Below are 16996 nucleotides of genomic sequence, written 5' to 3' on the forward strand. Positions count from 1 at the left end.
TAACGTAACGTCCAGCGTGCACACGAGCACGGATGAAATGTAACAAAACCACGTGTTTCGTGGACCCCGAATCGGACGTGTCCCGATAAAGGCGGATGGGTGATCTTCGGCGGACTACAACACACTCCAACAACGGCACTATGGTGCGATACACGAAACAAACACGAAGTAAATAATCAGCAAAAGTGGCATTACGGAGTGGCGCACAGGACGAACGTTGTCGTACAGGATGCGGTCACAAACAAAAAACATGGCGCGCTGACACAAACGAGTCACGACCGGGCTCGCAAACAAAGACGGACGGTGAGCTGTCACGACGACACGGACAGCGAATACGCGAGGAAAACCAAAACGTGGTCGGAATATAAATCCGTCAAACAAAAAAAACCACGAAGTGAAACGAGCGCAAATGACAAAAATCGACCGACCAACATACGACAAGCGTACAAAAAGGACTGGTTGCCGGTTGGCGACTGGCGTTGGTGCAGCGTTATTGATCGCGCTAGTCGGTGACGGAGGGCGCCACATGCGCGACGATGGTTGGACGGAGGGATGGGGTCGAAAATCGTGGACGCTCGACATCCCTCGTGACGGTCACAAAATTGGCGCCCAACAGCCGTTTTCCAGTACAATTTAAATATGTCTAATCTGCATCTCGTTTTCCGGTTTTAAAATACTTCCAAAGTATTATTAATTTTTTTATGGTCCTTTTTTTAGTGCAGTGAGTAGCAGAGTGCAGCTTACAGACATATCGTAAATATTACTACAAACAGAAGTTCTAATAATTATTCATGTCAATTATTGCACATTTATAATTTGTAATTAATGCATAAATCTTGTAATAGCATGTGATATGTTGACACATATTAAATAAATGAAAAAAAAATTATTATTACATAAAATATAAGAATATTTAAATTTGTATTACACAATTAATTATTATTTATTGACAATATTGTAAGGTTTAGTCAGTGTATGCTCCACCTCTAGGGGCATCTGCAATATTGTCCGAAAAATTATAAGAGAAAGAATCTTGATAAGACTCCGAAAGCAGGAAGGTATTGCCAACCGTTAGACAAAATACTCTCAATATTTAGATTGATAAAAATGATATTACATTATACATAAGCCTAAAAATTATATTACATTCTACATATATATCTAAAAGTTTAAATTGTACGTTGTATAATATATTATTTTGACAATAAATTAAATTAAACTACCTATTATTAAAAATGGATGTGCCAACAAATAACGGTAAATGTTATTATTATATTTTTTAATAAGCTTTAAAAAACACATTTTTTAAACTATATTGAAAGTTTGTTTACGTATTGTGAATCATGACCATGCCTATCATTTTACCAATCTAGAGCATGATAAGTGTATACAATAGATTTACCTATTATAAAGTATATATTTAATTATTTAATTAACATAGTCTGAAAATTACTAATATATATAATGATGCTCTAGGTATTATTAATCATGATCATGACTATGTACCAATGGATTTGGTACACAATGATAATGGTATGTATTCAACCGTTTGAGGAATACAAAATAGTATAAGTAATTATTATTTTTTTAAAAAAATAAATATTTTACCGGAGCCCATCGAAAATTATAATCCAGGTATGTCTTTATGTTATTTTATGTACTTCTTTCACTAAAAACTTACTATTTATTATTACATGAAATAGAACCCAAAGAGCTTACACATGAAATCTTTAATTTTTTGGAAAAGCCCAAGACTTATAAAATAGTTTTTGGTACGCAAAGAAGAACAGAAATCATATGGGATAATTTGAGCTTCCTTTATTAAAAAAATAAAAAAACTTAGAACAAAATGTGAGTAAAAAAAAAGTTACCTGCTTAAAAAAAATTAAATGTTATAATTGTACAGATACTTGGTATGTCTTGAAAAAAAATCAGAAAATTCATGTCAAGCAACTGCTCATATATCTTCTGACCAATATGATAACAAATTGATTTTGTGTAAACAACACAATCATAAAGTAAGGCCATTCAATGAGGAGGTATCATTATTGAGGCAAACGTTAACAGAGAAGGCATTAAAAAAATCCTTATGTTCATATTCCTCTTGAGGAATATACATGGAAGAGATTGTCAAGTAATACATATTCTTTATACTATTCTACAAATGAAATAAATGTCCTTCAATAATTACAATTTGTTTATCTGAAAAATGTAAGAGTATGTTTGTATATTAATCAGTAAATAATTTATTTTTAATTATAACACTGACTTACTTAATAGTATTCCAAATACTGCCCTGCAAGACTTCAAGTTTTTACAAGGGTCTGAAAGGATGCATCGTCTGAGGCAAAAGTCATTTCCTGCAACACCTGATGATGTTGAAGACCTTCATATTTTACTAATGGCAAATAGCCAATTTACATTAACACTAAAAAATCCATCAAATAAGTAAATTGATATTTATACTTTAATTTAAGTAGTTTAAGTACTAACTTTAAAATTTAATAGATTTTATCAAGATTCTTTATTAATTAATCAACAAATCAAAGGTTTAATTTTTTATAATATTTCAAGTATTCAACAACTAGAACTAGAATTAAGAAATATATGTAATGTTTTAAATCTTAAGACTAAATGTGATAATTATTTAATTCACTATTAATTAAAATATAAGGTTCGGGTAGCATGATGTGACCACACATTTAAGACTGTACCAAAATTAAAAAAAAAAGATGCTTATCAAGTATTTACTTTTCAAGTAATTTATAAAAATGTAGTAGGTCATAAATATTATAATCAAAGAATTCAATATTACCTCTCAAATATACAGAGTGATTTTTTTATCAAACAACACTCATATTATTTCAAAAAGTATAAATTTTTTTTTTCAAATTTCTAGATACATATTTTTATTCAACTGTATAAAATTTTAATTTTTTTCACTCTTACATTTAATAGTTAAAAACTATCAACTTTTGATTTTCAAATGGCAACCTATATTTATAATTTCATAAATAAATAAAGCTATTTTCTTCATAAATGTTCATGTTAACATTTTTAACTTTTGTTGATCTGTCGGTGAGTTATAACTGCTCAAAGTTGGTTGGTTTTAGAAGGTTTTTAGGTGTTTTACATCAATACTAAATAGCACTGTCATAATTAGGATTTTTATTTGTTAAATCTAGTAGCTATAATAGTACCTATCTAATGAATTCAATATCGTCGACCCCATAGTGTAGCGGAGAGTGGTGATAATATTTGTATCTGTTACTACTTGCCCCATATAGCTTATTATCAATTGTCATATAATTATAATTAATTGGACTAATATTATTAATTATTCTTAATTATCTACTGACAATTTATAGCACATTTACACTCAATAAACACTTCCCAAAACTACCCAACTTTGAGAAGCTATATATCATCAACGGATTAACATAAAATGAAAATTTAAAATATGTGGTAATTCACAAAAAAATAACCACATTAATTTAAAAATTTTAAGTTTAGGTTGTCATTTGAAAATCAAAAGTTTATAGTGGCTTACCTGGGTGAAAATAGGGAGGAGTTCTACAATTCTAAAACAGTATAAATCTTAAATTTTGAAAAAAAAAAAATTGAAAAAGTCAATACTTTTTGAAATAATGAGTGTTGTTTGATAAATATTCACTGTATATTATTTTTATTCAGCTCCAAATCTTCAGAAAATGTTTATTCTGCACCTGGATTTCTCCAAGACTTCAGTATCTACAATATAGCAAATAATTAAAAATCATAACAAGATATAATACATCTAAGTAATTATGTAATAATAATGCCCATATATACTTTGTTACAGAGTGTTCCATTGGTGTATGCGATACTATCAGGGAAAACCGAGAAATACATGTTGAGTTGCTGTCATACATCAGAAATGTTTTACTATTAACATACATCCAACTCATAATAATAACTGATTATGAATATGGATTGATGAATGCAATAAAAACTATATTCCCTAAAAGCGATAAACAAGAGTGTTATTTCATTTTTTCCAGGTAGGTACCTTAAAATATAATTCAAATGCTTATATTAGTTTTTTTCTAATGAAAATTAAAGTATTCAATTAAAATTTTATTTTTTTAGGCAATAATACGTTTCATGAGAAATAAAAAAACTAGTATATACCACTTGGCACTTAATTACTAAAAATCCAATTGCTGCCAGAGTGTTGAGAATGGTAATTTTTGAATAGGTATTGAAACTATAAAATAATACTTTTCATAATTTAACAAATTAATTAATTTAGATTTATTACTTGCAGGTATTAGCTTTACCATATTTGGCCGCTGTAAAAACTGATGATATTCTATCAATGGAGGATGGATTTCAAACAATTGTTGATTACATAAACCAATATCCCAATTTAATAATGTGTTTTGAGGAGTTTTTATTTGATTATATTTGGAGATATTGGTTTGAAACGATGGGACCTACAGCAATAACAGTTTTTAAGAGAGATATTCAAACAAATAACTTTGTTGAAAGTTACCATGCTTCATTGTGAAGGCTCATCAAACCTTATCCCAAAGTGTGGGAATTCCTTAGTAGGATTTAACTCTAACTTTTAATTTTGTTCTAAATGTAAACTAATAGTGGCAGTTAAATATGCACCTAATACAGTAAATAATTGTTAATTAACATGAATAATATTTAAATTTTTATAGTCTTCTATCCTAAGGTATCAATGTTTTAATTGCAAGATGTTCCATGATAAAGACTAAGTGTATTTTAACCAAAATTATATTAATATGTTTATTGTATTAATTTGTTACCTAACCAAAGGATGTACATTGTATAGTGTATGTGATATAAGTAAGTCTAAAACCATAATTGTAAATGTATTTTTTTTTTTAGATTGTTTTTGTGAGTAAATTACTAATAATTTTGTTAAGTATAGACAGTATAGTGTAGTGGTTTTCAAACTTTTATTATACACGGCATACCTGTATACTTCAAAAAATTTTCACGGCACACTGACTTTTTTTTAGATGAACAAAATTGTTTTGAATTAATTATTAATTTAATTTTTTATATCACAATTCAATGCAATCAGTAATTCATGGGAAAACTATGGCACCCAGTTTGAAAACCATTGGTGTCTGGTATAGTGTATGAATCTGCAATTTTTTTATTGCAAGATGTTCTACAATAACAGCAATGTATTAAAAGCAAAATTATACTTATATGTTTTTTGTATTAATTTGTTACCTAACCTAAGGTATAAGTGAGTCTAAAATTGTATTTAAAAATGTATTATTTTTATTATTTTATATTTATTGTGATGAAATGGCAATTATTTAATCTAATTAGTTCTTAAATTCTTTAATTTTTTTATAGATCAACTACTGTTTTTAGAAAATCAGTCATTTGTTGAATTCAGACAACTATAACAAAATTTGAAGGTTTGAATTAAATTTTAAGTCTATTGAAAATTATGAATTTTTATCATTAATACTTACTGTCTGCATTTTTCAGATTCAAAATGGAGGCTCAACGCAGGAAAGAACAGTTAATACTGAAGCAATTAAAGATTTTTTGGTAGATTACACTCAAGATCTAAATTCAGATCACCTTCTATATTTTTTGAGACGTGCAAAGACACAGAGTAGATGATTATATTATACAAAAGATAGGTTTAGGTGCTTATCCAAGTGCAGAGGTTTAATATATTAGAGTTGTTGGTTCACAGTTAATACCATTTGGCATCCACCCACTTATTACAAAAACTTTCTTAATTTTACAATATTTTTGACAATTATTATTTTATTATTATTATATACATTTTTACTAACTAAATTAAATAGGTACTAAAAAAACATGTTTACCAGCCCCTTTAAATTTCATTTTACATAAATTAACATAATCTAATATTAAAAAAAAAAAAAACACACATCATTGTAAAATCATATTTCAATTCACTTCGTTCAGAATCTAATAATAAAAAATGACATAATGGCCCAATAATATGAAGCAAAATAAAATTTAATTTTGAATAATATAGGAATTTAACTAAATTAACAAAATACAGAATAGTTTACAAGCTTACCCTACTGTATTACACCTAAGACCTAACCTAATCAATAATCATACAAAACTTTCGCAACTCGCATGTTAACTGAAATTCGAGTCTCGAGATCAGTGAATATTGAATTATTGAATAAAATGATAAATAAGAATGCCAATAGGTTATTGTTTTTAGGAATTTGTATTAATTTTAGATTTTAGAAATAAAACAATGAAATAATTAATAATTATTTATTATTATTGTTACATGTTGTGCGTACAACAATATTACGTTACTTTTCCTTCTTAAAACACACACACATATAAACACTCAAGTATATATAATATATATACATGCACGTACCGGCATAGTTCTGAAAATGCTGTATAAGTATTATCATAAATTTTAATTTAAAATTAGCTTTATTTAAAATTCAAGTTTATTCGCCCGGTCCCAAATGCTCACGTAATTTTGACATCTCTATATAAAATGAGTAGTATGAACTACATACTACAACTACCACGAAGACAATACTTCAAAAGCAAATGAAATTTATTATAATAATTTTATTTAAATACCTAAGCTTTATTTTTTCGTAAGTACATCTGACATTAATAATAGTTTTATTTTTTTATTTTATAAAGTTATTCAAAATTGTTGGTATTGAGAAAAACATAGGAGGCACAAATACAAAAATATTTAAATGGTACAGTATCATACACAAAACATAGCATATATTATTTTAATTACAATAATATTCTGTATACCTACTTATAAATGTTATTAATTAATATATCAATATGTCAACCTTAATACTCAATGTATTAATATCATCAATATTATATAATATATAATATAAATACTAAAAATGTAATATTTCACGTATTTGTGAAATATTTTAGACTTCAAAAGTTCAAAGACTAATGAAAAGTAGAGTGGAATGCTCCGTTTTGATAAAAATTATATTTTTGTAACCATATCTATTTATTTTATCATGAAATAGGTATCGATTTAATTCATTTAAAAATTTTAAATTGGAACTAACATATTATATTTTTTACCCGCAGTGGACATCCAGTTATAGTCAGTCACTATCTGACGAGTTAATCTAATACCTATAGATATATTTCCCAATAATTCATAGCTTTTAATAGTATTCTGATTCATTTATTTTTAAGAAAAGTCGTCAAATTATATTATTCCTATGTAACTGTAAAAGAAAAAAAAATTATAGATAGTTAGTTTTTCTTCTAGGTAGGTACCTATTTGAGAAAAAAAATGTGTTAGAGTTCTATTACATTTATTATATAATCTACAACTTTACAACGATGATATTACTACATCTATTTATAAATAATATTACTCTCTGTTCAGTTGCAAGCACGACAAATATAATTACGATATCAGAATAATATTATAAAAATGGTAAAAATAATATCACAAAAACTTTAATACATAAACGTATAATATAACTTTTAAGTTATAACCATAATAACACTCGTTAATCATTATAAAAAATTGTTATGTAAGCATACACAACAATAATATTCCATGTTCGAAGATGTTGTACAATGTATAGACATGTTTTTTTAAAATAAATAATAGTGTTAGCTATAAAAGAGACCCCTTAATTCAACATGGCATCCAAGAATACTTTTACAACCTTGTATATTTATGACAGCTACTCATCGAGGTTCGGCAAGATTTATGCAATTAAGTTAGTAAATGATAAAATTGATGAAATAAAATTCGATATTACTGAGCGGGTTGAAAAACGTGATGACATTGATCTTATATACAAAACGTTCTCATCAGTCACGCTTTTGCTGCAGGATAAAGACCTCATAATCAGAATTTCAGACAGGGAAATCAAAACTGGCACTTCAAGAAGACCAAAAGATATGACGTTCGAAATAGTAAGACCAAAGATGACACAGGTTTCGATATTGGGTGGAGTGGACGCGAATATTTATACTGCGACGCGTGAGATATCGTCACTGCATGATTGCGAGACCGTAAAGATGGAGCTTCCCACGTTTGCAGTTTTACTAACTCCAGACCAAGTGGACGCAAAATTTGACGCTCGACGTAGAAGACGTGAAGATAGGGAAAAAGGATTGATGACACCAGCGAGTGTAACGCGTACGAAAAGAACATTAACTGACACACCTCGTACTCCGATCTCAGCAGGCAAAAGTAGTCTTGAGAGTGATATATCAAAAGAGATTGGACTCAAAGTAATGAGCATGTCTTTTAGCAATGATAAATTAGGCTCTGATGATAGCAGCGATGAGGACGAAGATTCATGTACGGAGGATAAAGCTTTAGAATATATTGAAAGAGACTCAAAAGAATTATCTTATTCCTTTAAATCTAAGGAATTGGAAATTGTAAGAGTCGCATTTAGCGCGCCGCATATCTTTATGACATATTATGAGAAGGAGGAGAAAAGTAAGAAAACGGTCTTAACAAAAAAGGGAGCCGGTTGTCGGCAGTCTGGCCTATGCCAGTGTCGCCAACATTCGGCCATCCTCACATTGTGGACGCCCTCGGCCACCGTCACTCAAACTGACTAAGGTAGGCGGGCCTCCTCTTCTCCCTGACCGACCTCCGTGGTGGGTTGAGAGGTTCACTCCCAGCTGGCAGTGTACTTGTAGTAGGTAACGGGTCTGCTACTATTCCTTGATCCTCCTCCAGTTCTACTCCTTCAGGTTCGTCAACGCTTAAAATTCTCCAGGACTTCAACTGGCTGACATGTGCTGTCGTAGTGTAGGTATTTTGGCCATCTGATGTTATTTCGGCCACCCTATATGTATCGCTCGGTAGAACCTCTATTACTTGTAATGGTCTTGAGCGATATTTTGCTTGTAATTTTGCACTTTCATTTGGATTCGGTGCCTTTATCATTACTACCACTTCTCCTTCGGTGAAGTGGGTCCCAGAAAATTTTGTTCTGTCATAAGCCTCCTTGGTTTTGACCTGCTGTTCTTCAATGTTAAGTCTCGCCTCAGCTTGAACCTTGTGTGGTGGTGTCCATAGATTCCGGTTAAGATTCAATTGTCTTTCAGCGCCACCGCGAAAATTTGGATAATACCCGTGAACAGTCTCATAAGGAGTTTTCTTAGTCGCTTTGTTGTATGCAGTATTTAGATTCTGTTCGATTTCGGTTAGTTTCTGATCCCAACGACATTGCTCTGCGCTGGTGATACTAAGTATGGGGATTAGGGTACGGTTCACTCGCTCCACCTGACCATTCGCTTGTGGGTGGCGAGTTGAGTTCAACGTGTGATGTATCCCTTGTTCCTGACAGAATTTCTTAAACCTTGCTGAGGTAAAAGCAGTACCCCTATCGCTAACTATTCGATCTGGCAGTCCTCTCTGCTTGATAAACTCTTCAAGTCGCTTGATCACACCAGCGGTGTCAGTTGTTTTTGAAGCATATAAAGAAACATATTTTGTAAGGTTGTCAACGATAACGAAGAGGTAACGGTTACCTTTGGTACTTGTTTCGAAAGGTCCCAGGTGGTCAATGTGTATTACAGCAAAAGGACGACGGCCTGGCGGAATAGGATGTAACAACCCCGGTCGGCGTCCGCCCGGTCTTTTATGGATGAGACAATCTATACACATATAGATATGCTGTTTTACATATCTTCGCATCATCGGGAACCAATATTCGTTCAAAATCTTAGCTATTGTTCGATCAACACTGAAGTGTCCGCTTACATTCATACTTACCTAATATTATATTGTATTAATTAGTCATATGTATTTGATGTTGCTAATCAGTGTTAAAATAAGTACCAAATCGCACTACCGCAGTCTAAAAAAACTGTTTATTGAAATTATATCGATGAGAAAATCCTAAATAAAAAGTACCTAAACGACATACATATTAATTACATTACAAACGCCCGTACAAACGGAATCATACTACAACTATTTTTACGAGTTTGTTGTGTTGTCGTCATTTGGGTTTCTTTTCTGGGGTCAAAGCACGATATAAAATATTATTAGTATTGTTATGACGTGGTACTGCTACTGCATAGAAGATTAATACCACCCTTGTCATGGGTGGTAGCATAGATTAATTGAAATCATAGACCTTATAGTGGAAGGTCTATGATTGAAATTGTATTGTGGTAGACGTAGCACGTAGCCCTGCAGTGGACAATAATATAATATAGTATAATATATTAAAACCGTGGGTTGTAGTCACGGCTATAGATCAGTATATAGTCACGGCCGTGGTTGTAGTTTACTGTTATCATTTATCATTATAACCAGTTATTTACTATTCAGGTTAGGTTTATAATTCATATAAGCCCGTGGTTTGTACTTTGTAGTAAAAACTGATATAATATAACGAGTTATCATGTTTTTCGTTCTTTTACAATAATTTTTAATATTTTATTAAAATTTTCGTTTCAAAATTTCAAATTCTCAATGGAGGCTTTGAATCTTAAAACGTACGAAGACTTTTAGATACCTATTTGAAACAATAAATATTATCTTAAGTCTCATCAATCATTTTAAATCGTATTACATGCTAGGTAAAAAATTCTGATTGACAACACTTGTAGGTCTACTATAATATAATACAACGTAATAATGAAGATTTAAGCCTAAAAGTTTATATGAGATGTATATACTTTTTTAAACCATAAAATGAGATATCATAGGATCATAGACTCAATAAAAATTATTTCCAAAAATTATTCTTCTCGCAGCGAGCAATATTATGCTAAACAAATAAGAGATGCTACTGTAGTGTGTACAAATCACTTGACTCCAGAAATAAAATTGCATTTAATTACTGAACAATGCAAACTGTGGCATTCGCCTGCAAATGAATGCCAGTTTAACGATCCATTCTGGGCATTTTATTGGCCTGGTGGCCAAGCTATTTCCAGGTAAAACAAATTATGAAGAATTATATTCATATCTTTAACCCGGTATTTTTTATTTGGTTTTAAGGTTTATATTAGATAACAGTAAGTATGTAAATAACAAAACAATTTTGGATATCGGTAGTGGTAGTGCTGCATGCAGTCTTGCGTCAGCTTTAGCGGGAGCCAATCAAGTTACAGCTAACGACATAGATCCTGGTACAGTTAATATTTTAATTTAATTTTTTCTCTTGCAATTTATTTTTTGGTTCTGAACAGTTGCGTGTGTAGCAGCTAAGCTAAATGCTCAGTTAAACAACATCAATATTGATGTGTTGTCTAAGAATATTTTGTTCAATGATTGTTCACAATGGGAAGTTATCATTGTTGGAGATATGTTTTATTCACAAGATATGGCGGATGTACTGTGGAAATGGCTGGACACGCTGTGTAACCAAGGGAAGACTATACTGATTGGTGATCCGGGTAGACATTGTTTTAAGCCCAAACGTCATTTACAAGAGCGATTAAAAAAACTTAAAGAATACAAATTAACAGAAAATTGTTGTTTGGAAAATCGGGGATTTTCAACTGCATCTGTTTGGAGTTTAGAATAAAATTATTAGATATACTAAAAAAAAAACTAAGCCATTTTATACAGTCAATATTGATCAAAATTTGTCCAAATATATTAAAATTATACAATTTAATTATTTTTTATGTTATAAAATAGTTAGTTTTAATCTAGGAGCTGATAGCTATTTAATTTTTCTGCACTGTAAAATCCAGCTTTTACTTGTCTTCCACCAAAAAATCTACCATTTAGGTCTACAACAGCTGTAATGATATAAAAATAATGTAATTATTATAAAATTAATATATATATATATATATTTACAATGATATTACCTTTGATTGCGGATTCAATACGTTTAAATTCCACAAATATTCGTACGGCTTCTTCATGATCAACATTTGGAACTTCGTATATAACTACTTTGTTAACATCCCCATATTTAGTGTTGCATTCATCCTTTACTTCAGGTTCAAGATCTTGATCAACCTCACCAGGTCCAACCATATTTCGTAATAATACTACCTGTTTTTATTTAATAGTTTAGGTCCAATTTAAGAATAAAAAAAATTATGTAGTATTACCTTAGATTGTTCTTTCATTATTTCTGTGATACTTTGTAGAGGTTTAGGAGGTGGCGGAGCAGGCGCAACAAAATCATCTTGTATTATAGAAGACATAGGTGGAGGTGACACATTACCACCTGGTTTTTCATGAATAATCCTACCACCTCTTTTACTTGTTTTTTCTACTTGTAAAGCCACTGAAATACCTTGTTCTTTCTTCCCCAATCCTTGTCCTTCCTAGACAATAACCAAAAAATATTTCCAATAAATTTTAGATATGTTACATTATAATATACAGTAAAATCCGCTTATAACCTAACCTTCAAAGTACCAAGAGAATCATATAGTTATATCCGAACTTGGAATCTTTTGAAAAATTGATTTATTAAACAAATGCATGTATAATATATATTGTATTTTGTATTAAAAATTTAGTATTATACAAGCATAATTATATTATATATAATATGAATAAAAATAAGGACGTATTATGTATATTATATTATTATGTTAACCTAATTATATTTACATTTTTTTTGAAAAAGAAAGTCAGTTCTAGTACTTTGTTTTTACCTAACTGCAGTGGCGTGACGAAGAGTAATTTCAGAGGCAATTGCTTCTGAGATTTTTTAAGTTTTGTATGGTTGGGTAAAAAAACCATATTTGAGTCTATAGTAAAGGGGTGGGTAGATTCTCAGGCTATATGTTACTTGCCTCTGGAATATTTTCACTTCGCCACACCACTGCCTAACTGGGAACAATGTAATTTCCTCCAATTTATTATTACAGGTGAATAAAAAAAAAAAACAATTTTTATTTAAAAATAACATTTTTGTATCCAAATTATCGTTGTAACCGATTTGTAATATCCAACTAAAATTACCTATATAAAATTTAAAACTAACCAAATACATTGCTAGGACTCATTTTATCTAGAATATTGTTATATATGGTATCATAATAAGCGGATTCTACTGTATTATAACAACCAATACTAATGGTGATTCATGGTACCATGGTGCACAGGAATATGTAAACCAATAAAAAAAATATTTATAATATTTATTATATAAATATTATAATATTTTATTAGTATACAGATTTATATAATAAATATGAATGGTTATAATGCAGCAAAAAATTTAAAAATTATTTATTAAAAAAGAAAAAATTTTGATGTTGACAAGCGTGCTTGTTTTTACTATGCTGTGCTATTCCAACAATTGCCAAAAACAGCATGCTCCACATCATATATAATTTTTCTTAATTGATTTTTAGTATCTGTATAAAAATATTGGTTTTATTTACATTACATTTACAAATGTTTGTACACCACCTACGCTAACCCCACAAGTAGCCATCTTATCAATATTTATCTAAGATAATGGAAAAATATATTTATATTATTTTTATTTTATGACTACATGCTGAATTTAATTTATAACTATTGATCAATGGACTATGAAGTACATAAAATTTTTAACTCAAAAGGAGAGGGGAGCAAAAGTGGTAAAAACTAAATTTAAGTATTATTGTAGGTACACGATGCTGAATTTTGTTTCTTATTACCTTAAAACCATATTTGGCCATTATTTTAGCAGCTACACCCATGCCCATGCCAATTCCAGAAGACTGTTGTGGTCCAGGTGATGATACAAATGATTCTTGTAAAGATGGGGGTGGAGCGATTGCGGCACCAGGAATTCTACTCATGGGTTTTGGTTCATCTTCTTCACTATCACTATCTTTCCGTCCACCAAATCCAGCAAATCCTGTTTTGCGTCTTTCATCTGTGTTGGGTGTAAAACCAGTTGGCAAATCCATCATATTGTAGCCACTACATAAAAAAAAAAAAAAAATAGTAAATTAGAGTTCATACTAATTTTACTTTATACAGTTATATAACATACGGATCTCTATTTTTATTACGCTCTTCTCTTCGTTTTCGTCTTTCATCATCTTCTTTTTCTTTTTCTTTATCTCGCATGTCTCTTAGATCTAAGTATTAAAATATTTAAAATTAATTATTTATTAATATCTTGTAATAGTTCTATGAATTATGTTTACCTCTAACTACTCTTTCATAGTCATTGGGAATCATAGGGTCATATTCATTTCCATCAAAATTCCAGTCCATAGGAGGAAAGGACGGACGCTGTGGTTTTTTTCCTTCCTATTGGTATTTTTACAACATTGTAAACATTATGACATAATTTTATTTAATGATAAAGAATATTTATATTACTCGAGCCAATGGAAAAATTGTAAAGCCAAGTCCTGGATCAAACATGGATTCATCGTCATCTTTTTTCTTTAAATCAATTACTGGTGCTAAAACTGATGTGGATTTACGAGTTGCTTCTCTTCTTGGCTAAAACAATATATTATATTCTTATGAATTAAAAAATAAAAATAACTTTGTTTTAAACTATAACTTGAATATTATATTGATTAAGAAAAAAGAAATAATATACCATATTTGTGTTAAGTTTTAACTGATAAAAAAAATATATTATTATAATACTTCCTATACATTATAGAAACAGTTAAAATATGAATTAAGTTATTCACAAACTTGAGTTTGAGCTGCTTTTTTTAACTGCATTTGTGACTGGAAGAGCTTCATGCCCGAAGACCAGCCATCAGATTTTTGTTTAACGACATCGAAATCGTCGTATAAAGACATTGTTAACTTAACCTGAGTTAGCTAATTATAAATAAAATATTACGTGTTCGATTGAGACTTGAGAATAATTATTTATACAAAAAAAAAAAAAAACACAAAAGTAAACACTAAAAAAAATAATTATATTGTAAAATGTAATTAGTAATAATTCAATATTTATTAATATTGTATATTATTGTTAATTGTTGTAATCACAAAATACAACAATATGATAAAACAATTTGTTTGTCTTATCATATACCGAAAAGATAGTACTATCTTTAATCATGACAGCAATAATTATTACATACAGTATTTTACTATTTTTGAACACAGTCGTAATAATAATAATATATTAATGCTTTATTTCTGTTCACACTATTCACAGATTTCTATACAGAAGTTAGTTAGCACTTAGCATGACTAAATTTAGGTTTCATTGTACTCACAAAGTGGATGCAAGAAATTAGAAAAGTACTTAAAAGGAATTTTGGTAATATACGGATGAGAGAATATGAGACAGTGTATGGATTACTAGAATATAAGAATTTTTTGATCGGTGGTGAGATACTGAGATGTTTGGAGTGAATGGACATTAATTAGGAAGCGAATCAAACGATAAGTGTACGAGTTGAAAATTATGAATACTTTTTAAAGGGATATAGGCAGTGGCGTATATTTTAGGATGGCATGGGGGGCAATTGCCTCGGGCAGCACTTGCTTGGGGGGGGGGCAGTGAATGTAACTCATAGAGTAAGAATATATAGAGAGGCCATCTCGTATATTAGTCTATTGAATAGATTGAAGTATGTAACTGGAAGGTTAAATTTTTAAACTGATATAAACAGTTGTAAAAAAAAATTGACGTGTACCGGGGCAGCAAAATCCTAAAATCGCCTCTGCATACACTTAAAACTATTATCATTAGTTTTAATATTTCATTCTTCCGTATTATATTATTACTTGATACATGATAAGTTTATTTGATATAAGAATATTAAATATTAATATATGTATAAACGTAGACACTAAGTGGTCAGCGTTAGCCTCTACCTATTCGCAGTTCGCAGAGATTGCATTTCCGATTTCCGTTTCTACAACGATTTCATATTTAATCTTTGTACGCCAAAATTGTTAATACCCCTTATGGCCACTTATGTCACTAAGAATATGGGACAAATGGACAATACTTAGATCATATTTATATAGGTATATATTATGATCTAAGAGACAATATGGTGACAAATAGCTGATATTGAGTTTCAGATCTCATAAGTCATAATTTTTGGCATATTTTTCATCAATAATTGATATCCAATGACCAATAGTGAATACCTAGATAATTATAACCTTATTTTAATCGATTTTTTTGACAAGCTAGTAAGACCAGTTTAATTCTATTCAATACAAGGATCTTGTAATGTATAGTTCATATTATAATTTATACATCATACAGCTTTACAAACAAAAAACAATAGTACCTAATAATAATATATTATGATAATCTATTTAAAAAGCAAAAATAAAATCATAGAGTAAAGACCTAACAATTTTTATTTACCTGCATCTATATACATATAATAAGATATTATACTTAGTACAAAATTAATTTTTGTTAATTTTGTCATTAAGTAAAAACCTTATTCTTGTACAAATTTATAATACATGTTTACATTTTTTAATGATTTATTGAAAAATTATCATCTGTTGACTGTTATATTAAGAGGAGTCGAGTATTTGAATTGCGGGAAAAAGCTCTCTATAGTTCATGAAACATAAGTTATGTTAAACTTAGTTTAACCTATATAGTTAATTATGATTTTATTGATTCATATTATAAAGTACCACCTAATAACAAAGATTTAAAATTTACTTTAACTATCCTACTCCGCAGTCTGTAGACAGTAGACACCTACAACATGTAGTACCTACATAATATATATTAGGTATATTATTATATTTTTACTATTTTCTTTTTCTTAGGTTGATAGTTATAGTTTAAAATTGAAATGCATCAATTAAAATAAATATAAGTCAACAAAAATTAATATTAATTATATTTTATTACATAGAATAATATATATCTAATAATAAATTATAAAATTATTGTAATAGAATATTTAAAAAATGGCTCTATCCTCCTCGTCTGACCCTTATTCACGATTAAAGAATAAAGATATATCTTTAATCGTGCCCTTATATAAGCCGAATATTACTAGACATTCCCTCGATACTTTAAAAATATGTCGTTAT

At 29.6% G+C, this 16996-nt stretch overlaps 3 protein-coding genes and 1 long non-coding RNA gene across 8 annotated transcripts; 3 read left to right on the forward strand and 1 right to left on the reverse strand.

Moving 5' to 3' along the window:
* Window positions 1-1223: 1223 nt before the first annotated feature.
* Window positions 1224-6296, forward strand: LOC126549586 (uncharacterized). 5 transcript variants are annotated; one of them, XR_007603682.1, is made up of 9 exons: window positions 1224-1257; window positions 1477-1635; window positions 1704-1851; window positions 1907-2211; window positions 2281-2448; window positions 3842-4040; window positions 4129-4237; window positions 4307-5447; window positions 5521-6296. It is a non-coding gene; the product is annotated as an uncharacterized LOC126549586 (long non-coding RNA). The 5 variants fall into 5 exon arrangements; XR_007603683.1 differs by lacking the exon at window positions 1224-1257 and having other exon boundaries at window positions 1365-1635; window positions 1907-2217; XR_007603684.1 differs by lacking the exon at window positions 1224-1257 and having other exon boundaries at window positions 1366-1635; window positions 1907-2134.
* A 1123-nt stretch (window positions 6297-7419) lies between these two features.
* Window positions 7420-8683, forward strand: LOC126549585 (uncharacterized). The gene has a single exon (XM_050199174.1). It carries the CDS (start codon window positions 7687-7689, stop codon window positions 8623-8625), a length of 939 nt encoding a protein of 312 aa, XP_050055131.1. The 5' UTR covers window positions 7420-7686; the 3' UTR covers window positions 8626-8683.
* A 1772-nt stretch (window positions 8684-10455) lies between these two features.
* On the forward strand, window positions 10456-11838 carry LOC114125891 (electron transfer flavoprotein beta subunit lysine methyltransferase-like). Its single transcript, XM_027989698.2, has 3 exons — window positions 10456-10962; window positions 11027-11157; window positions 11218-11838. The coding sequence occupies exons 1-3, from the start codon at window positions 10718-10720 to the stop codon at window positions 11553-11555; spliced, it is 714 nt and encodes a 237-aa protein (XP_027845499.1). The 5' UTR covers window positions 10456-10717; the 3' UTR covers window positions 11556-11838.
* On the reverse strand, window positions 11604-14933 carry LOC114125890 (splicing factor 45). The gene is made up of 8 exons (XM_027989697.2): window positions 14654-14933; window positions 14324-14449; window positions 14146-14251; window positions 13989-14076; window positions 13648-13915; window positions 12097-12315; window positions 11848-12037; window positions 11604-11775 (listed from the first exon to the last, which is right to left on the reverse strand). Exons 1-8 carry the CDS (start codon window positions 14762-14764, stop codon window positions 11678-11680), a joined length of 1206 nt encoding a protein of 401 aa, XP_027845498.2. The 5' UTR covers window positions 14765-14933; the 3' UTR covers window positions 11604-11677.
* Between the last annotated feature and the right edge of the window lie 2063 nt (window positions 14934-16996).

The sequence above is a fragment of the Aphis gossypii genome, chromosome 2 (assembly GCF_020184175.1).
Source record: "Aphis gossypii isolate Hap1 chromosome 2, ASM2018417v2, whole genome shotgun sequence".
Lineage (NCBI taxonomy): Eukaryota > Metazoa > Arthropoda > Insecta > Hemiptera > Aphididae > Aphis > Aphis gossypii.

What these genes read in the sequence shown, in the direction of transcription:
- LOC126549585 (XM_050199174.1), top strand. Translation starts at nt 7,687, where the DNA reads ATGGCATCCAAGAATACTTTTACAACCTTGTATATTTATGACAGCTAC.
- LOC114125891 (XM_027989698.2), top strand. Translation starts at nt 10,718, where the DNA reads ATGAGATATCATAGGATCATAGACTCAATAAAAATTATTTCCAAAAAT. An exon ending in GGTGGCCAAGCTATTTCCAG is followed by an intron (nt 10,963 to 11,026) that starts GTAAAACAAATT and finishes TTTGGTTTTAAG; the next exon opens with GTTTATATTAGATAACAGTA. An exon ending in AGCTAACGACATAGATCCTG is followed by an intron (nt 11,158 to 11,217) that starts GTACAGTTAATA and finishes GGTTCTGAACAG; the next exon opens with TTGCGTGTGTAGCAGCTAAG.
- LOC114125890 (XM_027989697.2), bottom strand. Translation starts at nt 14,764, where the DNA reads ATGTCTTTATACGACGATTTCGATGTCGTTAAACAAAAATCTGATGGC. An exon ending in CGTAATAAAAATAGAGATCC is followed by an intron (nt 13,916 to 13,988) that starts GTATGTTATATA and finishes TTTTTTATGTAG; the next exon opens with TGGCTACAATATGATGGATT. An exon ending in TAATGAAAGAACAATCTAAG is followed by an intron (nt 12,038 to 12,096) that starts GTAATACTACAT and finishes AAATAAAAACAG; the next exon opens with GTAGTATTATTACGAAATAT.